The sequence below is a fragment of the Trachurus japonicus genome, chromosome 4 (assembly GCF_045865225.1).
Source record: "Trachurus japonicus isolate A0001 chromosome 4, Traja_1.0".
NCBI lineage: Eukaryota > Metazoa > Chordata > Actinopteri > Carangiformes > Carangidae > Trachurus > Trachurus japonicus.
This window is the reverse complement of record NC_140910.1, coordinates 2,047,560-2,072,769: the sequence shown is the minus strand read 5'-3', so window position 1 is coordinate 2,072,769 and position 25,210 is coordinate 2,047,560. Positions and strand designations below refer to the sequence as shown.

The following is a 25,210-nucleotide window of genomic DNA, read 5'->3' as shown; positions in this document are numbered from 1 at the left end:
TTTTATTTATTTATAGAAAGCAAAAAATGAGTATACACAGCTTGCAAGTGTTTAAGAAAACTGCACTGACAATAGCATTTATGAGTCAGTTTGCTCAATGGCGAGAGGCGTTTGTCTGTAATCACTTAAAAAAAACTGTCTTCAGAGTGTCAGTAAGTCAGACCACTTGTTCCATGCATCAGGCAATATCATTTATCTTTAGTTGTAAAAGTATCTTGCTACTGATGATTGAACCAAATACAAAAGATCTATGATTGAAAGTGTAGTAGCGCCCTCTAGTGTCAATGTACATGGCTTGACAAACATGCAGGATATCGGTGCAGAAACAACTAAGCTGCTCCTGACAGAGCCACGCTGACGGCCCGCACATCAGTGTCTCCAGCAAGTCTGCAAATTGAGAGAATAGTGCATTCTGGTTATTTTAACATGCATGTGCCAATGTACATAACTCAATAGTTTCGAAATACTAAACGAGCACTCAAATACTGTAGTATACATTTAATACATTTAATTTGAAAAATAAGTCATATTCTTTATGCTTTATTAGTTCAAATGTATTTGAATACTTAGCTATACACACAACTACTATCTCATCTGGACTCTGCACTAATCCATTTTTAATGGCCCCTGAGTTGTATGCACTATGTTTTCATAGCTGTGTCACCTTATCAGCCATTTACCTCTAACTCTTCACTTCCTCTGCAGGTGCAGCTTGGGACATTTTCTTACATTCTTCACACACATGGTGGCAGGATCTGTCAAGAAAACATTTCGGTCAGTGAGTCAGCCAGGTCTAAGATCATATATCATGTATCATTCTTCTCTTGAAATGATATATTCTGTTATGCTAAATAGAGCAAACAGACAAAGGAGGAAAGGGGGTTGAGAGAAACATGTGACTTATTGCAAATCCAGTATGTTTTTTTTTTTTTTAAACAAGTATGAAAACAAATTATTTCCATTTGCTATATATTTAGCAATTTATCTTTGCCAAAATGTCAACAAAACCACCTGTTGTATAAACACTGCCGTGTTAAAGGTCACAGAGGAAGCTTAGCTGTCCGTGCCTTTTTTATGATAAAAAGGTCTAATTGTTATACAAATACTGCCAAAGCATCTACAGTAAGCATGCAGCTTAGAAGCTTTGATTCAGAAGCAGTAAATGGAGCTGTCAGGACTTCTGTAACTTTGATGTCACACTTTGAGCACAGTCCTCCCAAATGCACTGACCATTGTTTTGTTGTTACAGTTTCAACTTTATCAACACAACACCAAGAGACCACTTTGTTACAGAGATAGCAGCAATAAGACTGAGGAAATGCTGCATAAATGTCAGAAAGCCAATTTATCATTGCAGTCTTCCCTGGGATAGTATAATATGAAAGACCAGTGGTTAAATTTGTTCTTCTCTGAAATAATGCAGCATTTTAGTCCAAACAACAGTAGTGCCCGGGCTTTGCTTTTCCCTGCAGCTATTTCATAGCTGTAGGGATCAGTGCCCGGTGCGATGGTCCGTGGCCCTAATTAGGGTCAGTCTAGCACTCACTGACAATGACTATATGACCATTTGCATTGACCACTATGTTTTCTAACCAGCCTATCAGAAGAGAGGCTTCCTCCTGGAGGTCCAGAGAGAAGAGATGTAAAACTATACTGAGATGGTTACTTAAAACTATAAATATATCTTATGGATATCAAAACTTAAAACAGAAAGGTGTAAACTATGGGACAGCTGATCCTGCTCTCAAGCTCAGAATCTCTGTATATTAATACAGTTACTGTAACACCACTTAATAATTCTAGATGATAAATCTTTATAATAAGTTTTCTCCACCTGTGTCCAGGACCAGAACCACCGAAAGGTCCCATGCGACCTCCCTTCGACCAGGGTCCAAATCCTGGTCCGAATCCTTTCTCATCTGCAATGCCAAGTCCCTGGAACTTGCTACGACAAGTTCCAACATATGATGCTTTCCCCACCGCGTAACCAAGGATCCCAGCGACTGAAACAAAGACAGAATCATCATTAGGGAACAATTAATGCTGAGGGAGTGTTGAATGCATTGATATAACTGACGTCCAGTTTACTTACCAACTAGTTTTGGAAAGGGACCAAATCGCTTTGATGATTGCCAGACACCTGCATGGATAAAAAACCTGAATTCAGATGAAATGAGATCATCAAATGACTGGTTGCTTTACATGTTCCATTCTTGTATTTAAAAGAACATGGTATGAAAACCAGTGTTTTACCATTGTAGATCAGACCACCAGTGACAGCCATGCTGCCCAGGGAGAGGGGAAGAGCTGCATAAAGACATTAAGAAACATATTGTCTATGAATCTGATCAAGTCTGATTCAGTACATCCTTAACCCAACTCTATCAAAAGACAAAAGCAGAAAGAGTCCAGTGTTCAGGACAAACATAGTTTTAGAGGCCTGGATGCAAATGTTAACAACAATCAAAATATTCATTTATTAATTTCCTTGACTGCAAAACTATTAAAGTCCCTGAAAAACAGGTGGGGAGTAAAATTTGTTTTGACATGTCCATTATTTTGCTCCTATGGATAGACATTCAGTTTCTATTTTGGGCTGATTGTGCTTCATTGCCATGTGCAGAGTCAATCTGATTGAAGGTAGCAGGAACTGAGGCACTCAGAGTAGGAAGGTGATTTTAAAAAGCTTTTATTGCAGCATGGCCAAACAAATTAAAACCAAGCCAACGCGTTGCGGCCAATCTGATTGAACTTTGACTTGAGTTACAGGTTCAGTCTCTGCTCACAAGTGACCAACAGCGAGCCCATCAGTTTGCATGCAACATTAAAATATATTGCCGTGCTCTGTAGCCTATGCAAAGGGTACTGACCATTAGAGATGGTAAAATACTTAAATACGCAGTAGCAGTGGCTGAGAAGGTAAACTCCTCTGTCCCTATGTAGAAGCATGAACCATAGACTAACTCAGATGGTTGTTCCATCAGTGTATCAGTGTGATTTGAATGAGTGCAAGTGGCTAAGAAGCTTCTGCAAAGCGAATGGAGCAGTTGAGAAGACTGGACCAGACCATGAACCAGCCCATTCACAAATAATTCACAAATAATCAGATCACTCCAGACTCCTACGGCTAAAGGGAAAGGACAGGACTGATATGTTATCCAGCAAGTTAACTAATTACAGCCATTTCATGAAAGTGAATGGTGAGAGAACGTGGGCAGCAGCTGCGTACTCGGCGGTGAGTGAAAGGTCGGGCCAGTAAAGTGTTGACAAATTAAACATGGATTATTTGTAGATTGTAGATCTCAGGTCAGCGTGGGTAGCTCCAGCAGTGTTATTCCTTACTACTATGACTGTTTTCTGTCCTCACATGCTCTGTGTGGGCGTGTGTTCGTGACAATCCCTCACCCTCTTGTTGTTTTTGTTCCATTTGTTGAAGCAGGTCATTTTTCAAAGATCCAGACAGGTAGATTTGTGCGGCTTCAGGACACTCCCTACATAACTCCACCCCAACAGCCTGGATAACTACTAACACCTGTGTGTTCACTGAATTCACTATAACATATACGATTAGAAGGCAACGAACAAACTGAAAGTGTTGTGGTGTAGCTGCCCACAGATTGGATCAATGAAGAATGTAAATAGTAAACAGAGTGTTGATTAATGAGCCCTGCCTCTCTATGTTTACCATGAAACAATAGATCCATGCCCGGCCAGCAAAGCGCTCTCACACCGGAAGTCCTTTGACAGGTATTTTGGTTTCCAGAGTTACTATTTGTTAAGAAGAGTTAAAAACACAAGACAATACCTCTGTACCAGAAGCTTTCCTCTTGGCATTCCCTCCAAACCGTCCTCACATCTTCTCTATGAACATGGCGATCACCTATGGGGCACTGCAGGACACAGAACATGACAGGTTACGAATGACATCTGGCCCACAATGGCCGATGAGGGTCTCTGTTCCTCTTACTTTCCGCTCTCCTTTCACTGGAGCTGGCTTAGCAGCAGCAGCTTCTCCTCCCTCTGTCGTCACTATTGTCGTTTGTCCACTTACTTCAGAGGCCATTCTGGAGGAGCTTTCAGCAGTCCTGTGTGGGTCTTTACTGCGTAGCTTTCTCTGGCATGTAAACTCTATCTCAGTGCCTCAAATTTACCCAGCTGTAATTGCTCCTCCCTAGAGTATTTTTGTAGGCGTACACTAGAGCAGGGGGGGGGGGCTAAACATCCCATTCATTTCATCAATAAACAAATGAATTAAAGGGTATAAAGCAAGTATCAAGATATAGCACTGGGCAGGTAAATCAGATTAGATACTTGGAACATGTTTCAAAGAATAGTAAAAAGATGCGTCATATATATTTTTCATGTGGTGCAGCAGTCACATAAAGTCCTGAAGTGCTAGGCTAAATTCACCTCTGTACACACATCTACCTCAAAGTGAAACACACCTTAATATAGAGTAGTCACCTTTTCTTTTATGGTGTTGTTGAGAAGGAGCACACAAGGGGAGTGATAAAATATTATACCCCTTTTACATGAACAAACAATATTGGTCATTATGTGGGTCTATCTGACTCCAAATATTGACATTGGACCAATTCCTGTTTTGGTGATATCGCATAATGTACAACACAGAGGCCTTGTATAGAGATTTTAAGTTATCCTAATTCAAATGACACTTATTTAACCAATACGTAAATATTTCCTACTTTAATATAAATAATTTGGACTGAATAATCACCAAACTATGTTACAGGAATGCAGATGCAAATGAGAAAGAATACTGATATAAAAGCATGCTCCTGGTATCCAAAGGTCAATGACTGGTTACTTTGTAGCAACGTACGTGTTTATGATAAGTTAAATCAAGGAATGTTTTATTATTGCCGACAAAAGTCCAGTGATATTAGAATGACACATTCCAGATAATGGATAATGGATAATTGCCCAATACCAGTAAAATAAAAAGCCCTCATTCAATTTTGGTGACTATTGGCCCAGTTAACCCACACAAATAGGGATAAAGATATATGTAATGTGTTTTTCATCACAGTTACAATTCACTGCACATATGCAAAATCCAACTTGTTGGCTTAAAAAAGTAAAGATGATCTTTCATATTACCACGGTTCCTTCACTGAACTGAACAATACTGCAGAATAAAAACAAACCACGAGAAGCAAAACCATCCATAACATTGATAAGTAAAAGTTAACAATCATATATAATCATCAGGCTACTGGAGTGTGTTCATGTGTGAGAACTCAGCAGAATTGTATGATAATGATAATGTTGTCTGGTCTTTGGTCTTCTGGCCTTGGTTCTTCAAGCTATAAAAAATATATATATTATATTTAAGAAGTGAAAAAGTTTTGTTAGATAAATGTAATGGACTTAGCGACATAAAATGAAAATAAATAAACACACACACACACACACACACACACACACACAGTACCTCAACACTGTACATTTGAGCAGTACTTGTGTTTGCACTTGCATCCCCTTCTACTGCTGACCATTGATACTGTTTGACAGAAGGCATGGTCGGCTGTGGTCATAACAGCCATTGCAGGTGACTATTTAGTAAGCTTCTGACCCAGCTCTGCACATAAGGTAAATATGAATTTACTTAAAATGGTGGCATGTTTTTCCCCTCCTAACGACCTAGTCTGTGACATCTACTCCCAGTCATGTGTCGTTTGCGCCCCAACTCGGCGCTGACCACTTGAAAAGAGTCAGATAATGTAGCTCAGCCTAACTGGTGTCAAAAACAACTTAGGGGACCGCTAGCCACGTTATAATGTAAGCACTGCGTTCGTTTTAGTGAAAATCTGGGACTCAGAGTCAGCTGACCACCAGCGCTCACGGTTGCTAAACTTGATACCGTAACTCAAGCGTCACTTGCATAAATACTTTGCCAATATCCCAGACTTCTATTGACCTTAAAACACTGTCGGGGTGAAGAATTAAGCGCTGTCGCTCCCTATTTGCCTACACTGTCGCGACATGAAATATAATTCACACAGGTAAACGTACCGCCACGAAACTCCGCCCGCGTGGGTTCACATCAAACGAACCCCCCGACACTAGGAGGTCAACTTATGACTAAACTGACCAATCAGATGCCATCGTGGGCTGGGTTTAGACTTGCACGAGGAAATTCTGATGATTGACGTGCCCATAAAAACCTCCGGACCAATGAATCGCAGAGATAGCGCAGCCTGTTTGGGAGCTCTGGCCAATCGCAGCTGAGCATGGGCGGGGCCTATTTCTTTGCCCTCCTCCTCTTGACATGACACCGTCACTAACCAACCGACAGCGGACAAGGGCGGCGACAAAACGGGCTCAGTTTCAATCACCGTCCGCGGGCGTGGTTTACGTTGACAAGGTCCGCCTATTGGCCGGTCTGCGGGCTTCCCACAGACAGTTGTATGTTTCATAAAAATGCACTCTGATGCGGCAAGTAAGTAGTAACGCTACAGAGGCTTTCCTCGTCAAATTAGCAGCCTTCGTGCAGGCTGCAGAGTTTAGTGGAGAGAGGCCGACGGTCGCAGTGTGTTTCTACATCAGCCTGTAGCCCGCGGTGCTGGAGGATTTGATGATAACGCATGAATTCCGTGCTATTTGCTGGTTTCTTTGTATCTGCTAGTGCTGTCTTGGGCGACAACAAAGGAAGAATAGCTAGTGTTATTTCAGTTGTTTTGGACATTGGTGAGGTTGCTTTGAGTACGGCGGAGACCCTGAAGTTATTTTCCAGTGTAGCATTAGCCGTGTTAAGCTGAATGCCGCCGACGTTGGTTAAATTGAGAGGGTTTTCGATGGTAATCGGAGCGTTGTGGTCTTTATATCCATCATAACCGAGAATCCACTGTGCGATTCAACTCAGACTTGGGAGCAATGTAATGTCATTGTAAATCGGTCAATTTTCTGGTCAACTGCGGACTGTAACAGAGAATGAAAATTGTGACGCAGTTGTGGAAAACATCTTTCAGTGCATGCTGCAGCAGAGCTGTCGGGCTTTGCGGCGCCTGTAAAAGCTATGGCAAACCATACGTGCAATGCTTATGTGCCAGCTGGAAAATAATGGTAGATTTTTAAAACAATGTAATATGCATTCAATCAGTTGGGGTAAATGTTGGGGGTAGAGGGGTCTGGAAGAAATAGTTGTTTTGTCAAAGCTTGGGAATTGTAGTTCGCTGCTCCAACCAGAGCTTAGCTTTCAATGGCTCCTTTGACGGAAATGGACTACAACGCCCAGAGGCCCAACTCTCCAGATACTTTGTAAACTCTGTGCAAGTTGCGCGTCTGCACTGCTATTTTAGGTATGCAGCTAGTGCTATCTGTTCGGCAGTGTGTGTTGGTTCGCCTGGTTCTGGCCTCTGGAAATAAATGAAAAAAAAAGCGTCGGTGTTTCATGACAGCTTTTGGACGGGAGTACACACATGACGTTTGGCAACGAGGTAGCACGCACGATTAAAACCTTGTCGAGTTTGAATGTCTTTCGAGGAATGCAGAGAGTCACTCCCTCAGTCGTGTGAGATGTTTTTCTGTCCGTTTTCAGAAACGTAAACCCTCAAACTAGCAAGTCATTTTGAGCTCTGTGGAGTCCACAGTGAGTTCATATGAGAAAAGGACATGTACTTAAAAATCACAGGTTCTTATTGGTGTTATGATGATGTCACCTTCTTTTACCCTTGTACCAAGATTGCAAGTTTGATTGGCTGTGGAGGGTCGAGTGTTTTGCTGTAGTTGGATTGTCATGTTCCCTTTATTCTTTGTGGAAGCAGATTTTCAGCTGAATTCCCACTTGACTACACTGGCCAGCATCCATAAGATCCACCACACCTTGCACAGGCTGGTAAATGCATATAAGCAGCTTACATTATTTTTAATTTCTCTGTCTGTGTGTGTATGTATGTATGTATGTATGTATGCATGTATGCGAACATGCACTATACCCATGTGCTCAACACTCACAGCAGGCATGTGGTGTTTTTATCTGTCTGTTTTCACAGAACCTGACGGAGGACGTGGGACAGGATAGCCACCCCTCAGGTAATACCTCAGCCCATCACTTGTGTGCTAAATTGCTTGCACAGATCACCATTGTCTGTCATAAATCATAATATGGGGCTGTGTGTCTGTCTGAGTTGGACTGCTGGCTCTGTGAAAGTTCATGAACATTAAGCCAGAGGAAACATTTATCATCAACGTATTGCTCAAAAGTTGCCCCCTTTTCATCCTATCTTCAATTTGCTCCCTGCAGCTTGTTGCTCTAGAGCCATGCCTCCCAGGAAAAAGAGGAGACCCTCTGCTGGAGATGACATGTCAGCCAAGAAAAGTCGCCAGGACAGGTGAGACAATCCTGAGTTAAAGATGAAACAAAATGACCCATGACGCTGTAAATCAGTGTCTGTCTCCGTTATGCAGGAACACTTGTGTCAGGAATCTGTTTGTAAGGAGGACTATGGTTTGCTATTAGGAAAAAGTATGACGGGAATCATCTTTTTAAATCACACTGACTATGTTTTGAAATGCTGCACAGTGCTTACAGTATCACTGCTGAGTTTTAGACTAACACTGTCTTTAACATCTGCAGTGTTTTCAGAAAACATGAAACGTCACAAATTCGCGAGGAGGAGACATTTTCTAGTAAAAGATGCTTGGAGTGGTTCTATGAGTACGCAGGTGAGGTTAACGCTATCTTAAAGCACTGCATTCAACACACATTTCTGGTTTGGTCACATTTAGCCACTGACCAGTGTCGTCAGTTTTTAGCCCCACTTGTGAAATTGATGCTATATGTGGCTTCACACTTGTCTGTCTGAAATAGGCTGTGACGATGTGGTGGGTCCAGAGGGCATGGAGAAGTTCTGCGAGGACATCGGAGTGGAGCCGGAGAATGTGAGTAGGTTTGATGCATTTTGGTTACATCTGTAAAGTCTCTGTTTTTTTCTCTGTTTTCTTCTTCCCTGGGCTTTTCTCATCTTTTTTTGACGCTTCATTAAAAAAAAAAAATCGTACACTTTAAAAAAAGTTGTTATTAACAAGTAATGTGAACCCCTAAATTTGCTTCTTTCAATGTCACCATCTACACTCTGTGTTTCATGGGTTATTGAGGGCAGTTGTTAGAGTCTTGCTGGATCGATAATCTGTGTGCTACTTAAGGACGTCTATAGTTCTGAAGGTTGTTGTTTGTGTGTTCAGGTGGTGATGCTGGTTCTTGCTTGGAAGCTGGACGCCCAGAGTATGGGATATTTCACTCTCCAGGAGTGGCTGAGAGGCATGGGCTCACTGCAGTACGTCATCTACCTACTTTTCTCCACCCCCCTGTCTTTTATCATGTGGCCTTGTTGTTTCTCTGGCTCAGGTCACGTTTCCCCAGAGCCATTGTCAGCCTTTCTCTGTGGTGAAATGTCCAGTATGTCTAAAGCATCTCTCTGCTGTTGCCAGGTGCGACTCCACGGAGAGGCTGAGGAACTCGCTCGATTACCTGAGATCTGTTTTAAACGACAGCACCAGTTTTAAGCTCATTTATAGATACGCCTTTGATTTTGCTCGGGTGAGTCAACAAGCATCTTTTTTTTTCTACGCAGAATCTCACATGCACACAGCATCACCAAACAAAAACAAAACAAGTTGTAGTTCAGATAAATTGTGAAATTGGAGACTGTTGTGTCACCTGTTATTCTTAAAAAGTCTTATTCAATCCGGTGGGTCGACCAGCCGTGATATTTTAGGTGGGTCAAGATTATTCTCCAGTTTGACATGGAGGAGAAAGCACTTATCAAGAGCGTGACCTATTTACACCTTTTCACCAGTGCACGATTATAAATAAAGTAACTCACTCCGGAGTGAACAAAAACATGATGCAGTGACTATGATGATGTCATATTTGATAAATGAAGAGGACTGGCATTGGGTTATGGAATTGAGTCTGTAATGTGTATGAGGCTAGTGTTGCTAACTGTGGTGTTTCTACAGGAAAAGGATCAGAGGAGTTTGGACTTAAACACAGCCAAGTGCATGCTGGGGCTTCTTCTGGGGAAGACATGGCCCCTGTTTCCCGTGTTTAATCAGTTCCTAGAGGTAAGTGTTCACCAGATGTCACATACAGTAGTCAGATTGTTTGAGGTCCAGTTCGACTTTGAGCAGGGTGGTTTGTGGCCAAAATGTTCAGGCGAGATTATAATGTAACACATTTTGTTTTTTCATTCCTCAGCAATCCAAGTACAAAGTCATCAACAAAGACCAATGGTGCAATGTTTTAGAGTTCAGCAGGACAATCAACCTGGACCTCAGTAACTACGATGAGGACGGTGCCTGTGAGTGAACATGTGCCTGCACAAATGTGACAACACAGCTCCATGTGCATGTTACACAAATACCAGTTTTCTAATCAGTTTTTCTAATCTATCCTTTTGTCAGGGCCCGTTTTGTTGGACGAGTTTGTGGAGTGGTACAAGGAAAGGCAGATGTCATAGCTGCAGAGGAAAATGGAAAATGGAGAAGAAAAAAACACAACTGTGACAACGACTATGAGAATCAACAACCAATAAGTTAACAATACAAAAATGGTAAAGCAGTGACTGTGGGTGCCGTGGGTCCTCCTAAGTAAAGGAGGGGTTTCGGGCTGTGGGTGGGCTAGGGGTCAGGGCGATGGTTTGCAGCCTGGGCGCATGCTGCCCAGAGTGCAGACGCGGAGGGCTGCCATTGTGGAGTAATGTTCCCTACTGAAGTTGCATAGTGGGCAAGCTTGGAGCAATCCCCCAGTGGCACTGCTCTCTCTCTCACTGTGACATGTCATATTGCTGTCTGTGTTAGGATAACATGGTATCACACATGGATGATGGAAGCAAATGGTATTATGTGGGAGAACCACTCCTCACCCCTTATCTTCAGCACAGAGAACCCAACGGAAGTGACCATTCATGCATTGTGTCTGAGTCTTAAACAGGGTCACTTTTGACCCGGGCACATTAAATATTATATATCTGTGCAATGAACTTGAACTTGAGCTTTTCTGGACAGATGGCACTAACTATTGTTTGTCATATTTTTGAGTTTGATAGGAATTCTCCAAGAAGCACACTGTGTCAAATGGTTGATCACAGGCCTCTGAAGCCTGTGCTGTTTACTATTGATCTGTGCCAGTGATTTCTTTTTCCCTCCAGTTTTTTTTGTTCCCTCCTGCTGTTGGTTTTTTTTTTGCTCCAGCTAATGCTAACAGTTTGCTAACCCCCCTGCAAAGGCTTCAGACCTCATAACACCAAACAAATCAGCATTGCTGCTTACTAACTCTTATTACAGCGATGAGCCACTAGTGCTCTGATCAGCATTCACTGGTCCGGTGACCAGTGAATGCGTCTACGTTGTGTAGGTAAGAGTATTATTGTGCCTCAAACCATGGAAGTCACTTTGTGTGTCCCACACACGTACCAACAAATCCAAATGTATATACACGTGTGAGAACACATACAACACATACACATACTCATGCACACACAGACACACTGAGTGGTCAGGGATTATTTCAGGATGAATTCAAACTGTTTGGGCTGTGTTATAAGTTGACATAGATCTAGTTGGTGTCCATTTTGTCTTGATATGTGGTATATGTTTTGTCTTCCTTAGTCCACTGATAGTTTCAGGTCTCTTCCTAGTAGCATCTCTCCCAACACTGATAATTTATATATACACACACACACACACATATATATATATATATATACACACATATATATTGTGTATGTGTGTGCGTGTGTGTATGTATGTGTATGTGTGTGTATATATATATATACACACACGGAAGACCAGTGACCCTCTCAGGACGAGGTCCTTTAGGCTTGAGTAGTAAGTTAGGTTTGCTGAAAGCATTGCTTTGTACCACCCGTAGGATCTAATCAAAACAATGGACACTGACGGTTTGGAACTGTGTGATGGTGATGATGCTATGCTCTTCTTTCGCCTAGTATAATGTTCTTGTAACACATGTATAAATTTTTGTCTTTGGCTGTTGTGTGATGCTGAATCGTCAGAAGATTTAATATTTGCATGCATGCTCCAACAGAGCCTTTGGTGAATGGATGAGATTTTTTGAAAAACATTTTTCAAATGCGTTTTCGTTTTGTACAGGAATTTGTGCAAGTGTTTTGTGCTCAATTTGATATTCAGGATCATGTTATCTTAATTCTGACGAACAACATGATCGTGTCTATTAAGACCTGGAACACACCTGTAACCTCACGGTGGAACAGGAGTTCCCTCCTGCATTTGCCCCATCTTACACATCCCTACATGTGCTGTGAAGCTTTACGTAGCTACAGCCAGCCCAAGCTCTAATTTTATTTATTAGAAGTGCGTAACTTGTTTTTGCAACTTTTGCACCACACTGTCACAATACACATAAGACACACGCTGAAGTTTTTTGTGACATTAACATACATCAGCTGCTGTGTCACTGAAATCCACTGCAGATAAAACTATATGAAAGCCTCTTTTGTCGATACATGAGCCATCAGCATAAAATCTAAGGTTGAGGTAGTTGTTGGGTTGCTTACCAAATACTATGTAGAGATCAGTGTAAAGCGTTTTCTCCCATGACAGTGCAGGAGGATGAACAGCCTTGTCCCAACTGTATATATGTATGTAAACTATGTAAGTGTCTATATGTCTGTTTTCACTATAACCTATGTCTATATACATAAATAAAATGGTTTATTAACTTACTGGCCAGTATTGGGGCTTTTTGGTTAGTATTTTGTGAAAAACAAAAAGACATGGGTTTGTTAAGACATTGTTTTATTAAGGTCTGTTAGTAACATACGTTATTAATGCATGACCATTTAGATCACAATATGAATTCTTCCGAAACTGATTACATAGACATCTTTGAGTGATTCACAGAAATATGCAACACTTACACAATATTTTTAGTATTTACATTTCATTTCAAGCCAACTTACTTAAAGGTTACTTATTTAATTGATATAAAATATACAAATCCTGGCTTGTTTTATTAGAGTTGTATCAGCAGTGATTTGTACATGAAACATAATTGATGGTTATATTTGACAAGTTAAAACAGAGCACAAGGTTTTGTGATACAAGTAAAGACTGTTTTAGATTAATTTGCATTTCTTTTGTGTTGCAGATAGGCTCTGATACCTTCCCACCCCTCTGCCTTAATGCTCTGTGGAGACCTCCATGTGAGCTCAACTGCCTCATCAGGTGGTGGTGTCACTGGAGCAGGGGGTTGAGCCTCCCGCGACATATTGTGTGTCCTGTAACTGGGAAAACTATACAGCAAATCTGCAACTCCTCTCTTGCCTACTGATGTTGAGGAGGTTTGAAGTTGTGTTACCTGCTGTTTGGCCAGGGGCTTGACATCTTCCTTGAACCTACTGATGCCACCTTGTGGGCCGTAGTCATATAGAGGGGATGTGCCCTTGTGTGAATCTCCATGTTCTTTTTCCCACTGTCGCCTCTCTGATGACATGGCTTTGAGAGCACTGAGGCCTTTCCTCTCCCTCTTATCCTCAGACAGAGCTCTCCGAACCTCATCTGTGTTGCCACTTGAGTTGTCAAGAGCAGTATTGGCACTGATAGATGAGAATTCATGTCTTAGTGTCACATCTGCTATCCCTTGCATTCTGTTGTCACTTTTAGTGCTGGGGATGTTGAAGGACTCAGGTTCAGGCTCTGAAGGTGGAGCCTGCTGTGCAGAAGATAAATCTGCATCTTCATGTCTCCTCTGTCTGGATAGAGGAAAGTCTGCAAGATTACGACCAACACCCCTCCATCTGATCTCGGCTGGTACATCCACATCTGTGGTGTGTCTGGACTGCTCAATCCTTTTCTTTACTATTTCATCAAAGCTCATACTTTGAGTCTTTGTGGCAAGAGGCACATCTCTGTTGCCCACGCTATGGGATAGACTTCGTGCAACAGTTACAGTTTCAGTGTGGCCTGCAGTTTGACGCTCAAGTAGCGATGAAGCTTTTATAATTGAACGCTTGTAAGTAATTTGTGATTGATCAATGTCTGCCATCCCTGACAGATAGGGATCATGTCTGACTTGTTTTGCAGTGTGTTCAGTTGCTTCATCTTCACTCTCGCTGCTGGATGATGAGGCATGATTTGGCTCTGGAGATGGTGCCTTGATATTTAAACGCCTCTTAATGTGTGGGACTCCATGACTGAGGTCAGGAACATTGTGGTCTATCACATCCTTACTGCTGCTGCTGGATGATGATTGTCTTGGAGCTCTGCTGTCTAAGTTGTGTTGACTTGAAACATTCACTGTTGTACTTTTCCTGAAGGAGGAGTGGGAGTCAGGTGGAGGTGTAGTGGGTGGATTTGGTGATACATGTGCATGCGATTGTATTTCAAGACGCTTTCTGAAGCGGGAGATGCCAAGATTCATGGTGGCCCATCGTGACTCAAGCTCTGGGTTAATTTCTGGTGTTTTGTGAATGTTGTCCTTTGTTTCTTTATCTCTCAGGTCATCTGAAATAACTGCATACTTCTCTAATTTGATATTTTGGTCTGTCTGTGGGTGATTAATGTTTTTCAGTGAGGTCTTTGGAGACCTTATAAACTTCTTTTCTGAGGTCTCTGAAATGGCAGATGCTCCCATTCCTAGTTTAGCATTGTGGTCCCTGTTCTCACCCTCACTTTCACTTCCTGAAGAGTTTGATCCAGACTGTTGAGAGCCCACAGATACACGTTTCAGAGCCACATCTGGTTGTGGCGATGTTACTTTGATATCTAGACGCTTCTTGATGTGTGTTGTAAGCTGAAGGTCAAGGGGAGGCCACTGTTTTCCTAATTCGTGACTTGGAGTTTGAGAAACTTTAATTGGAAGTCTTCCCATGTTTATCTCCCCATGCTCCTGCTTTTTTATGGGATGTCTTGTTTCATCCTCACTGTCACTGCTAGAAGATGAATCAGAAGATTGTGATGTTACTTTGATATCTAGACGCCTCTTGATGTGAGGAATATGTTCAAGATTTAGGGCAGGCCACTGTGTTTCTGGATCATTTCTATCTTTTTGGGATTCTTCAAATGGGAGCCTTGAAAGTTCCACCACACCTGGTGTCTGCTTCTTTGTGTGTGATGTTTCATCCTCACTATCACTGCTGGATGAAGAGTCTGAGTTTGGTGATATTGCTTTGATATCTAGACGCTTCTTGACGCTTGTTGTATGCTGAAGATCAAGAAGAGGCCACTGTTTTCCTGATTCATGACTTGGAGTTTGAGATACTGTGTTCGGAAGTCTTGCCACGTGTATCTCCTCCTGTTCCTTCCTCTTTATGTGACTTGTTTCATCCTCACTGTCACTACTAGAAGATGAATCAGATTTGGGTGATGTTGCTCTGATATCTAGACGCTTCTTGACGCTTGTTGTATGCTGAAGATCAAGAAGAGGCCACTGTTTTCCTGAGTCATGACTTGGAGTTTGAGATACTGTGTTCGGAAGTCTTGCCACGTGTATCTCCCCATGTTCCTGCTTCTTTATGTGATTTGTTTCATCCTCACTATCACTGCTGGATGATGAATCGGATTTGGGTGATGTTACTTTGATATCTAGACGCTTCTTGACGCGTGTTGTATGCTGAAAATCAAGAAGTGGCCACTGTTTTCCTGAGTCATGACTTGAAGTTTGAGAAACTTTAATTGGAAGTCTTCCCATGTTTATCTCCCCATGTTCCTGCTTTTTTATGGGATTTCTTGTTTCATCCTCACTGTCACTGCTAGAAGATGAATCAGAAGATTGTGATGTTACTTTGATATCTAGACGCCTCTTGATATGAGGAATATGTTCAAGATTTAGGGTAGGCCACTGTGTTTCTGAATCATTCCTAACTTTTTGGGATTCTTCAAATGAGAGCCCTGCAAGTTCCACCACACCTGGTGTCTGCTTCTTTATGGGATGTGTTGTTTCATCCTCACTATCACTGCTGGATGAAGAGTCTGAGTTTGGTGATGCTGCTTTGATATCTAAACGCTTCTTGATGCGTGTTGTATGCTGAAGATCAAGGAGAGGCCACTGGGTTTCTCTGTCATGACTTGGAGTTTGAGATACTGTGTTTGGAAGTCTTGCCATGTGTATCTCCCCTTGTTCCTGTTTCTTAATGTGACTTGTTTCATCCTCACTGTCACTGCTGGATGATGAATCAGATTTGGGTGATGTTACTTTGATATCTAGACGCTTCTTGACGCGTGTTGTATGCTGAAAATCAAGAAGCGGCCACTGTTTTCCTGAGTCATGACTTGAAGTGTGAGAAACTTTAATTGGAAGTCTTGCCATGTGTATCTCCCCTTGTTCTTGCTTTTTTATGGGATGTGTTGTTTCATCTTCACTGTCACTGCTAGAAGATGAATCAGAAGATTGTGATGGTGCTTTGATATCTAGACGCCTCTTGATGTGAGGAATATGTCCAAGATTTAGGGCAGGCCACCGTGTTTCTGGATCATTTCTAACTTTTTGGGATTCTTCAAATGGGAGCCCTGCAAGTTCCACCACACCTGGTGTCTGTTTCTTTGTGTGTGGTGATTCGTCCTCACTGTCACTGCTGGATGATGAATCTGACTGGGGTGATGGTGCTTTGATATCCAGACGCTTCTTAACGTGTGTTGTATGCTGAAGATCAAGAAGAGGCCACTGTTTTCCTGAATCATGACTTGCAGGTTGAGATACTGTGTTTAGAAGTCTTGCCATGTATATCTCCCCTTGTTCCTGTTTCTTTATATGACTTGTTTCATCCTCACTGTCACTACTAGAAGATGAATCAGATTGGGGTGATGTTACTTTAATATCTAGACGCCTCTTAACGTTTGCAGTTTGCTCAAGATGAAGGCGAGGCCACTGGGTTTCTCGGTCATGACTTGGAGTTTGAGATACTGTGTTGGGTACTTGTGCAATTTGTATCTCCTGATGCTCATGCTTCTTTATGGGATGTGTTGTTTCATCCTCACTTTCACTGCTAGAAGATGAATCTGATTTTGGCGATGTTACTTTGATATCTAGACGCTTCTTAACGTGTGTTGTATGCTGAAGATCAAGAAGAGGCCACTGCTTTCCGGAGTCATGACTTGAAGTTTGAGATACTGTGTTTGGAAGTCTTGCCATGTGTATCTTCCCTTGCTCCTGTTTCTTTATGTGACTTGTTTCATCCTCACTGTCACTGCTGGATGATGAATCAGATTGGGGTGATGTTACTTTAATATCTAAACGCCTCTTAACATTTTCAGTTTGCTCAAGATCAAGACGAGGCCACTGGGTTTCTCGGTCATGACTTGGAGTTTGAGATACTATGTTTGGAAGTCTTTCCATGTGCATCTCCCCTTGTTCCTGCTTTTTTATGGGATGTGTTGTTTCATCCTCACTGTCGCTGCTAGAAGATGAATCAGAAGATGGTGATGGTGATGGTGCTTTGATATCTAGGCGTCTCTTGATGTGAGGAATATGTTCAAGATTTAGGGCAGGCCACCGTGTTTCTGGATCATTTCTAACTTTTTGGGATTCTTCAAATGGGAGCCCTGCAAGTTCCACCACACCTGGTGTCTGCTTCTTTGTATGTGATGATTCGTCCTCACTGTCACTGCTGGATGATGAATCTGACTGGGGTGATGGTGCTTTGATATCCAGACGCTTCTTGACGCTTGTTGTATGCTGAAGATCAAGGAGAGGCCACTGGTTTCCTGAGTCATGACTTGCAGGTTGAGATACTGTGTTTGGAAGTCTTGCCATGTGTATTTCCCCTTGTTCCTGTTTCTTTATGTGACTTGTTTCATCCTCACTGTCACTACTAGATGAAGAGTCTGAGTTTGGTGATGTTACTTTGATATCTAGACGCCTCTTGACGTGAGGAATATGCTCAAGATTTAGGGCAGGCCACAGTGTTTCTGGATCATTTCTAACTTTTTGGGATTCTTCAAATGGGAGCCTTGAAAGTTCCACCACACCTGGTGTCTGCTTCTTTGTGTGTGATGATTCATCCTCACTATCACTGCTGGATGAAGAGTCTGAGTTTGGTGATGTTGCTTTGATATCTAAACGCTTCTTGACGCTTGTTGTATGCTGAAGATCAAGGAGAGGCCACTGTTTTCCTGAGTCATGACTTGCAAGTTGAGATACTGTGTTTGGAAGTCTTGCCATGTGTATCTCCTCCTGTTCCTGTTTCTTAATGTGACTTGTTTCATCCTCACTGTCACTGGTGGATGATGAATCAGATTTGGGTGATGTCACTTTAATGTCTAGACGCCTCTTGACGTTTGCAGTTTGGTCAAGATCAAGACGAGGCCACTGGGTTTCTCGGTCATGACTTGGAGTTTGAGAGACTGTGTTTGGAAGTCTTGGCATTTGTATCTCCCCTTGTTCCTGCTTCTTCGTGTGGCGTGTTCTTTCATCCTCACTGTCACTGCTAGAAGATGAATCTGTGTTTGGTGATGTTACTTTGACATCCAGCCGCTTCTTGACATGTGTTGTATGCTGAAGATCAAGAAGAGGCCACTGCTTTCCTGAGTCCTGACTTACAGGTTGAGGTACTTTGCTTGGAAGTCTTGCCATGTTTCTCTCCCCTTGTTCCTGTGTAGTTACGCGACTTGTTGTTTCATGCTCACTGTCACTGCTAGAAGATGAGTCAGAGTGTGGGATTGACGCTTTTATATCTAGATGCTTTTTGACAGGTGTAGTATGCTCAAGATTTAGGACAGGCCACTGTGTTTCTGAATCATGACTTCTTGTCTGAGATTCTTCAAATGGAAACCTTGTCATGTCCACCTCTCCTTGCTCTTGCATCTCTGTATGTTTTGTTTCATCAATAGCCTCATCACTAGAGGAAGAGTCAGAAGCTGGTAATGGGGAATTGATTTGGCCTACTCTGCCTTTATTGTGTTTCACTTTGAGGTCTATGCTTTCTTCTTCACTTTCGCTGCTGGAAGATGATGAAGAAGCTGCAGGTGGTGAAGATGTACTGGTATCCTGCCTCTTACCAAAACTAGTAACACCCAAGCCGAGACCACGCCACTTTGTCCTTGGCATGGGTTTAACTTGCCCTCTGGTATCCCTCTCATCTGTAACTATCTTGCTGCTTGTCTGGTCATATTTGCTGATGGAATTTTCTTTCTCTTCTTCTTTTTCTTCTTCGTGCTTGAATGTGTACTGCTGTGGCTCCCCATCGCTGTCGCTTGAAGAAGAGGCAGAGGAATACTCTGGTGTCTTTGCAGGCCTTGGTTTACCAGTGTTGGTGACCTCAGATTTAGCTTGGTCTGGGTTTACAGTGTATTGTGTTGGCTCACCATCACTGATGTATGAGCTGGAGCTGGAGGAACTAACCCTGTGTTGTTTTTCTGAAGTGGGAACCACAATCAGTTTTGGCTCATTAAAAGAATCAAACACACCGCTGGACCGTGCTGATGTGCTCCGTACGGAATCACTAAATTCAAATTGTTCTCCATTCTCCGCCCACAGATCAGAGTCATTTGGGTTGGCATTATCTGTATGTGGTGACCAATCTGCAAAGGGCTCAGAGGGAAATTCAGGAATTTTACTCCTGTCCTCGCTGGAAATTTGTGGCACCTCTACTTTCCTGGATGTTGAGAAATCAGCCCTCTGCTGAGTGGAGTCCTCTTCCAGCCGAGGAGACCTGGGTATTGTGTGATCTCCCTGGCTCCTTTGGTCCTCTCTTAATTCTTTGTCAGATTGTGAAGAATCAGAGCTTGAAGACAAGCTTCTTCTCTCCTCCACCTCATCAGGGTCTGGGATGGGTTCAAACTCCATTTTGTTGGTGCGTCCTGAGACCTCTCTGCCCTCTCTGTAGTCATCTTGTTGTGAACTCTTTTCACTTCCTGAATCCTCAGCTGTATGTCTTTCCCCCTCAGCCGTAGCTCCTTCATATTCAATCACTGCACCATTGTTGATGCTCTCCTGGTTGTCAGCGGCTACAGTATCATAATATTGTACATTACCATCTTCTCTGTAATCCACATCGCTAAATGTAACTCTCCTTTCCCTGTGAGTGTGTGTTACAACTTCCTCTGGATCCTCGCCATCAGAGTATGCCTCATTCTCATATTGTCTTTGTTCTACAGAGTTGGTTGCAGCAGAGCTTTTCTTCTTAGTCACCTTGGTCCAAAGAAAATCAATACAAGGTCTTGCTATGACCCCAAGGATAAAGGCTATCAGAAATGTGATGAAAACAGACAAACACACAGCCACATCCAATTGAGACCGTGTGACGCTCTGATTCCTTTCTTCACCTATCCTATTTGGGGTGTCTTGTGGTTTTAGTTCTCGGATGGTTCTGGTTTTCCTTCTTGCACCTCCTATTCTACTGATTTGAAGGTTAAAAACAGACACAACTTCATGTTCTTCAGACACACATACATAGAGTCCCGTGTCTCTCTCCGAGACATCACTGATGAGTAGGTCGGCCTGAGGTTGGCTCAAAGATGATTGACCACTGGGTGTCCACCACGTTGAGTCTACAAAAACAACACAGACATATAGTTAGGCTGACCAAAATTGTTATGTGTTTATATAGAGTAAGAAATTAAGAATCGCTGCTGCTTTGACTGACCTTGTGCTGAACAAGACAGAAGGATCTCAGAACCACTATAAACTGTCACATCTTGATGCAGCTCTGGCCCGTTTTCAGTACCAGAACAGTTCAGGTCATCCTCCTCCAAATGTAGCAGCTCTTTGCCCAAGAGGATAGAGGGTGAAGCACACACCACGTTCCAATCCTGCAGGCCTCTGCTGCTGTCGAAGACCATCCGCCGTCTTAGACTGCGCATGCTGCAGTCACACTGCCACCTGTTCCCACCCAGTTTAACATCTGCCTCAATGTTGCGTAGAGAGAGGTAGCTTAAAGGATGGAGGTTTGTCAACATGTTGAATCTCAGATCAAGGACCTGTAAGAGGAACACAACATGGACACTTTGACTGCTAGAGAAAGTAAAAGATATACTCAAGTCAAAAAAGTTACCAATGAGAAAAAAGAAATTGGCATCACTGATTGAAAATAATGAATATTTGGTGTATTCATCAAGTTTTAATGAGAATTTAGACAGAAAATTAACAGATTTAAGAAAAATAATAAACTGCTAAATGGCAAAAATCAACCTTACCCTCAGCTGGGTTAAATCCTGGAACATTTGTGGATGGAGGCTTGTGATGAGGTTATGTTGTAGGTGTAGCTCTTTCAGCTGCCGAAGGTGCCGAAGATCGCCTGGTTGTAGATTCGAGATCTTGTTGAAGGAGAGATGCAGAACCCTTAAGGATGGACTGGCCTCCAACCCTGAATGACAGAAAATAAGGGCTGTAATTAGAACTCAGCAAGAACCTGTGTATGTATGTACAAAGCAGCTGTATTGTGCCCAAGACGAATTTCCCTCCCGGGACAAATAAAGTTTATTTGATTTGATTTGATTTGAACCATGATGAGTTGGCTCCTAAAGGGGGAATGCACCATATGTTAGGTATGTATCAGGTTTTCAGTGATAATAGCAGGTCAGTTTTTTCTCTTGTCCTTTCAAGCCTGTGCTGCTTTACATTCTTCTTCGTACATTCTTCACTGTGACTAGCGAGGTGAAAATCAGTATTTCTTAGTATGTTGTCAGTTTGTTTGCGGTACAGCTAAGGTTGAGTGATATGAACTGTAGACCTTAATGCGTGGATATAAAGGTAGTGCATTGTGTAAAATATCAGTCAATGAAAATACCTTTCTCCTAGATATCCAACATCTTGTGGCTTATTTTTACTGTGAAGACATTTGCAATATGACTAATTAGGGGCCATGGTTTTTTCTGTGGTGTTCCCTCTTCCCGCTGCTCATCTTCCCCTTTTCACTCGTCTGAGACAATCTCCCCGAGTCTGCTGCGCTAAAATACAGCACTGTGAGTCTGTGCTTCATTAGAGAGGCACTGAGGGCTCTGTGAGCCGAATACCAAGCAGGAGAGAAGTCCATGACTGTCAACACAGCTCTTACTGAGTAAATGGACTGTCCACACATGCCTTTAAAGGAACCATATGAAGTGCATTTCTTGGAAACACGTGTGACCGGGCAGGGGGAATTCTGTTAAATAACATGATGAAGAGAAAACTTAAAAATTTCAGTACATGTTCACCTGTGTCTTTGAGCCACTGGAATGTGAATAGAGCCGTGATTACCTGACAACTGTACAGTGTCATTATCGTGGGAGGTTTAATCATTTCTGAGTAGGCTATAGAGCACAGTAGTAAAGATAAGGAATATCAATGAGGGGGTTTACACGTGAAACTAAAATGAAAGGACAGCAACAGATAGCTCACAGATTTTTTCTTTTATAATGACAGAATTAGAACTAAACTTCAGACCATGTTTATCTTTTTAGGAAAAAATTGAGTGCAAGGTTTCCGGTGGGAAGTATTGTATCTCAGTGACATTCCAGAGGGCAGTTTAAGGTGTGCAACATCTAAATTATGTAACTTCACTATCAGAGGCCCAATCTGACCACACACAAAACTGTTTTTTGAAAAAAGGGACACTGAGGTGTGATTAAGTGATTAAATCTAAACCTGGGAGTCCAGATTGTCCCAGTGGGGTCACAACATAATAGAATAGAACCAAAACTTCTATAAGGTTAAATTCTGTCTGTTATTCTTTATTCCTGAACTTTTTTTGTTCATTCAAATTATATCTATTCAGGATCTTATCTCTTGGAGCATTAATTCACACAACACAATCTGAAAAGTGAAGAGGCAACAACTGTTGACAAGTCACCTGTGACATGGAGCCACAGGTCAACTAAGTTGTATTTTAACGGGTCACAAATCAGGAATGGATGGGATACTTGTATGGGGAAAAAATAGGAAATCTGGAAAAACAAAGACGACAGTGCACAATTCCGAAGGCACACAATAACCAGTCACATTGCACTTATCATTCTGCCACTCTGTCCACTACCTGTCTATGTGCGTAGAGATAGAGTATATGTACAGCGTGGGTGCCCACACCCAGATTACAGACACATTGTCTCCTTAGAACATATTGGGTGTGGTTGACGAGTCATACGATACTACGCAATGTTGTGAAAATTGTCCTACGCATATATTCGAGTCACATGGCTGATGTTCCAGACTACTTATGTGTGTATATTTATTGTCATAGAAGTATTCAAATCTGCAGTCTTGTTTTATACAGTACATGTGTGTTGCCACCAGTGATGGTAGTAAGTACATTTATTTATGTACTGTACTGAATTAATTTGTAATTTGCTGGAATATGTCCATTTAGGTTACTTCACATATAAACTACACTACTGTACATTATTGAAGGAAATTATTTTTTATGTATTTAAGAGTGTTGGTTAAAGTGAATTTTCAGATTAAGATTTTATATCTCAGCCTGTGATCAGGTCATAAAATGTGATGCATAGTTCTAAATAGACTATTATTCTGCTAAAAAATAGTTGCTTAAAGCAATTAGAATTAAAATTCCACCTCAGCCAACTACAGTAATGAAGTGCCGGTTGCAAGAAAACACAGTTAATGATAATGTAATCATTCTGTATGACAATGTAACGGTCTAATCTGCCCTATAAAACAGTAACATGCAGCAATTACATCAGGTTAAAACCCAGTTAGGAGCATCTTACTTTTTTCCTGTTTGTCAGGTACACATACTGTACAGGTAAGAGCTAAACCTCAGTGACTGCACAGATTAAGGTCAATCACAGCATAGTCACAGGTCGGCTTAGCTGAAGCTAATTTACAGCCTTTTTCCAACCAGTGTCATGTAACTGAAACACTAACTTTGATGTCTCTGACCTCATACAGCGTAGCTACCATATCATCAATGCAAAATGTGACAGCAGATGATCCAAACTTGCTTATGCAGCTTGGAAACCTGCAGTCTGTGCATGGTGTCCTTTAAACTTTAAACCCCTTTATCACAACATCATTATGGAAGTCATTTTTAAGTAAACATTTACCAAAATCATCATGTTCTTCAATTTAATGTTGTTTTAGCCTTAGTTTGGTAAGTAATCTGAATGCTTCCACTGGTTGATAATGGCGGTTTATGTTTGATCCGATGCAAATTAATCCCAGATCAACAACTGCTTTAAACTGTTTTTATGTAAATTATATGTCATGAAGTCCATTAGTGCAACAGTGGCATCTGACATTGCAGAAGTGTCATTTTTTTATGCCCCTGGAAGCAGTGATTATTGTGTTGCTCATGTCCTGTGACCGAGGTTTAACTATGACTGTATTGCACTGCCTCACCCTCTGGGAGTTGCACCAGCTGATTCCTCTCAACAGATAGCAGCTGCAGGGTGGGGGCCCAAGACACACATCTCTGCCTCAACCGACGTAGATGACCACCGCTGACAGCTCGGCCTCCCAGGCTCCTCTCCATGCACAGAGACAAGCGTGTGATGGAGTTGTTTCCCAGCCATACGTTCCTCAGGTTACGGTGTGGCCGGTGGAGCGTCACAGAATCCAAGGCATTGTGAGACAGGTCCAGCTCAGAGACAGAGTCCTGGATGTGTAGTGGCACCGAGGAGAGGCCAGAGGACGAACAGTTCAACAGGGGGGCTCTCTGACAGGTGCAGGACTCTGGACAGACAGGAGGGGGGGAAGAGCAGTGGACCCCAGAGGAGACGAGGAGCAGCACGGCAGCCAAGAGCGGCCCCCGCGCCACCGCCATCACAACCTGTCCTGAAAGTGCACAGAGACCATGTATGACAGTTAAGAGGGTCGACTACAATAGAAAAATGTTGAATCTTCACTGTTAGAAAATGTGAAAAGACCATGAAACGAAAGTAATGTCAGAAACTTAATTAAATCAAAAGGTTTTTAAGATCAACAATAATTATTATAGTTAACACAGTTAATAAAAACCAGAGACTCACCTGTGTATCCACTCTTGGGTGAAGCTGGCAGGAGAACTTGTGACTTATGACTGTCTGACTGTATTAACTTTGGCTGTCTCCTGCAGTTTCTGATCAAAGTCTGAAGTATATTTTGCTGCGTCTAGCTTAACATGTGCCTGTCAAAAGACGCCCATCTGAGACTCACTCAATCATTTACACGTCTAGTTAATGTCTTACTGTGATTGTTTTCCTCTTTATGCATGATAGATGACTGATCCTGAAATTTTATGGTGAGAAGGACCATGCCTACATTCCACTGGATAATAAAACAGAGAAATGAGGCAAA

The 25,210-nt window shown here is 42.2% G+C and overlaps 3 protein-coding genes across 11 annotated transcripts; 1 reads left to right on the top strand and 2 right to left on the bottom strand.

Moving 5' to 3' along the window:
* Nucleotides 1–52: 52 nt before the first annotated feature.
* On the bottom strand, nucleotides 53–4,156 carry ociad2 (OCIA domain containing 2). 2 transcript variants are annotated; one of them, XM_085775375.1, is made up of 7 exons: nucleotides 3,968–4,155; nucleotides 3,806–3,890; nucleotides 2,254–2,307; nucleotides 2,093–2,140; nucleotides 1,835–2,003; nucleotides 681–755; nucleotides 53–387 (listed from the first exon to the last, which is right to left on the bottom strand). In XM_085775375.1, the coding sequence occupies exons 1-6, from the start codon at nucleotides 4,061–4,063 to the stop codon at nucleotides 683–685; spliced, it is 525 nt and encodes a 174-aa protein (XP_085631501.1). In that variant the 5' UTR covers nucleotides 4,064–4,155; the 3' UTR covers nucleotides 53–387; nucleotides 681–682. The 2 variants fall into 2 exon arrangements, with proteins under 2 accessions (XP_085631501.1, XP_085631502.1); XM_085775376.1 differs by lacking the exon at nucleotides 53–387 and having other exon boundaries at nucleotides 626–759; nucleotides 1,863–2,003; nucleotides 3,968–4,156.
* Nucleotides 4,157–6,295: 2,139 nt separating this feature from the next.
* dcun1d4 (DCN1, defective in cullin neddylation 1, domain containing 4 (S. cerevisiae)) lies at nucleotides 6,296–12,728 on the top strand. 2 transcript variants are annotated; one of them, XM_085773284.1, is made up of 11 exons: nucleotides 6,296–6,463; nucleotides 7,788–7,858; nucleotides 8,016–8,055; nucleotides 8,267–8,354; nucleotides 8,600–8,688; nucleotides 8,834–8,904; nucleotides 9,208–9,299; nucleotides 9,454–9,562; nucleotides 9,985–10,089; nucleotides 10,223–10,325; nucleotides 10,429–12,728. In XM_085773284.1, the coding sequence occupies exons 1-11, from the start codon at nucleotides 6,445–6,447 to the stop codon at nucleotides 10,482–10,484; spliced, it is 843 nt and encodes a 280-aa protein (XP_085629410.1). In that variant the 5' UTR covers nucleotides 6,296–6,444; the 3' UTR covers nucleotides 10,485–12,728. The 2 variants fall into 2 exon arrangements, with proteins under 2 accessions (XP_085629410.1, XP_085629409.1); XM_085773283.1 differs by lacking the exon at nucleotides 6,296–6,463 and adding an exon at nucleotides 6,500–7,460.
* A 70-nt stretch (nucleotides 12,729–12,798) lies between these two features.
* On the bottom strand, nucleotides 12,799–25,005 carry lrrc66 (leucine rich repeat containing 66). 7 transcript variants are annotated; one of them, XM_085773275.1, is made up of 6 exons: nucleotides 24,904–25,005; nucleotides 24,275–24,709; nucleotides 21,136–21,305; nucleotides 20,586–20,919; nucleotides 15,908–20,490; nucleotides 12,799–15,700 (listed from the first exon to the last, which is right to left on the bottom strand). In XM_085773275.1, the coding sequence occupies exons 2-6, from the start codon at nucleotides 24,696–24,698 to the stop codon at nucleotides 13,127–13,129; spliced, it is 8,085 nt and encodes a 2,694-aa protein (XP_085629401.1). In that variant the 5' UTR covers nucleotides 24,699–24,709; nucleotides 24,904–25,005; the 3' UTR covers nucleotides 12,799–13,126. The 7 variants fall into 7 exon arrangements, with proteins under 7 accessions (XP_085629401.1, XP_085629402.1, XP_085629403.1 ...); XM_085773276.1 differs by having other exon boundaries at nucleotides 12,799–15,496; XM_085773277.1 differs by having other exon boundaries at nucleotides 12,799–15,295; nucleotides 15,911–20,490.
* Between the last annotated feature and the right edge of the window lie 205 nt (nucleotides 25,006–25,210).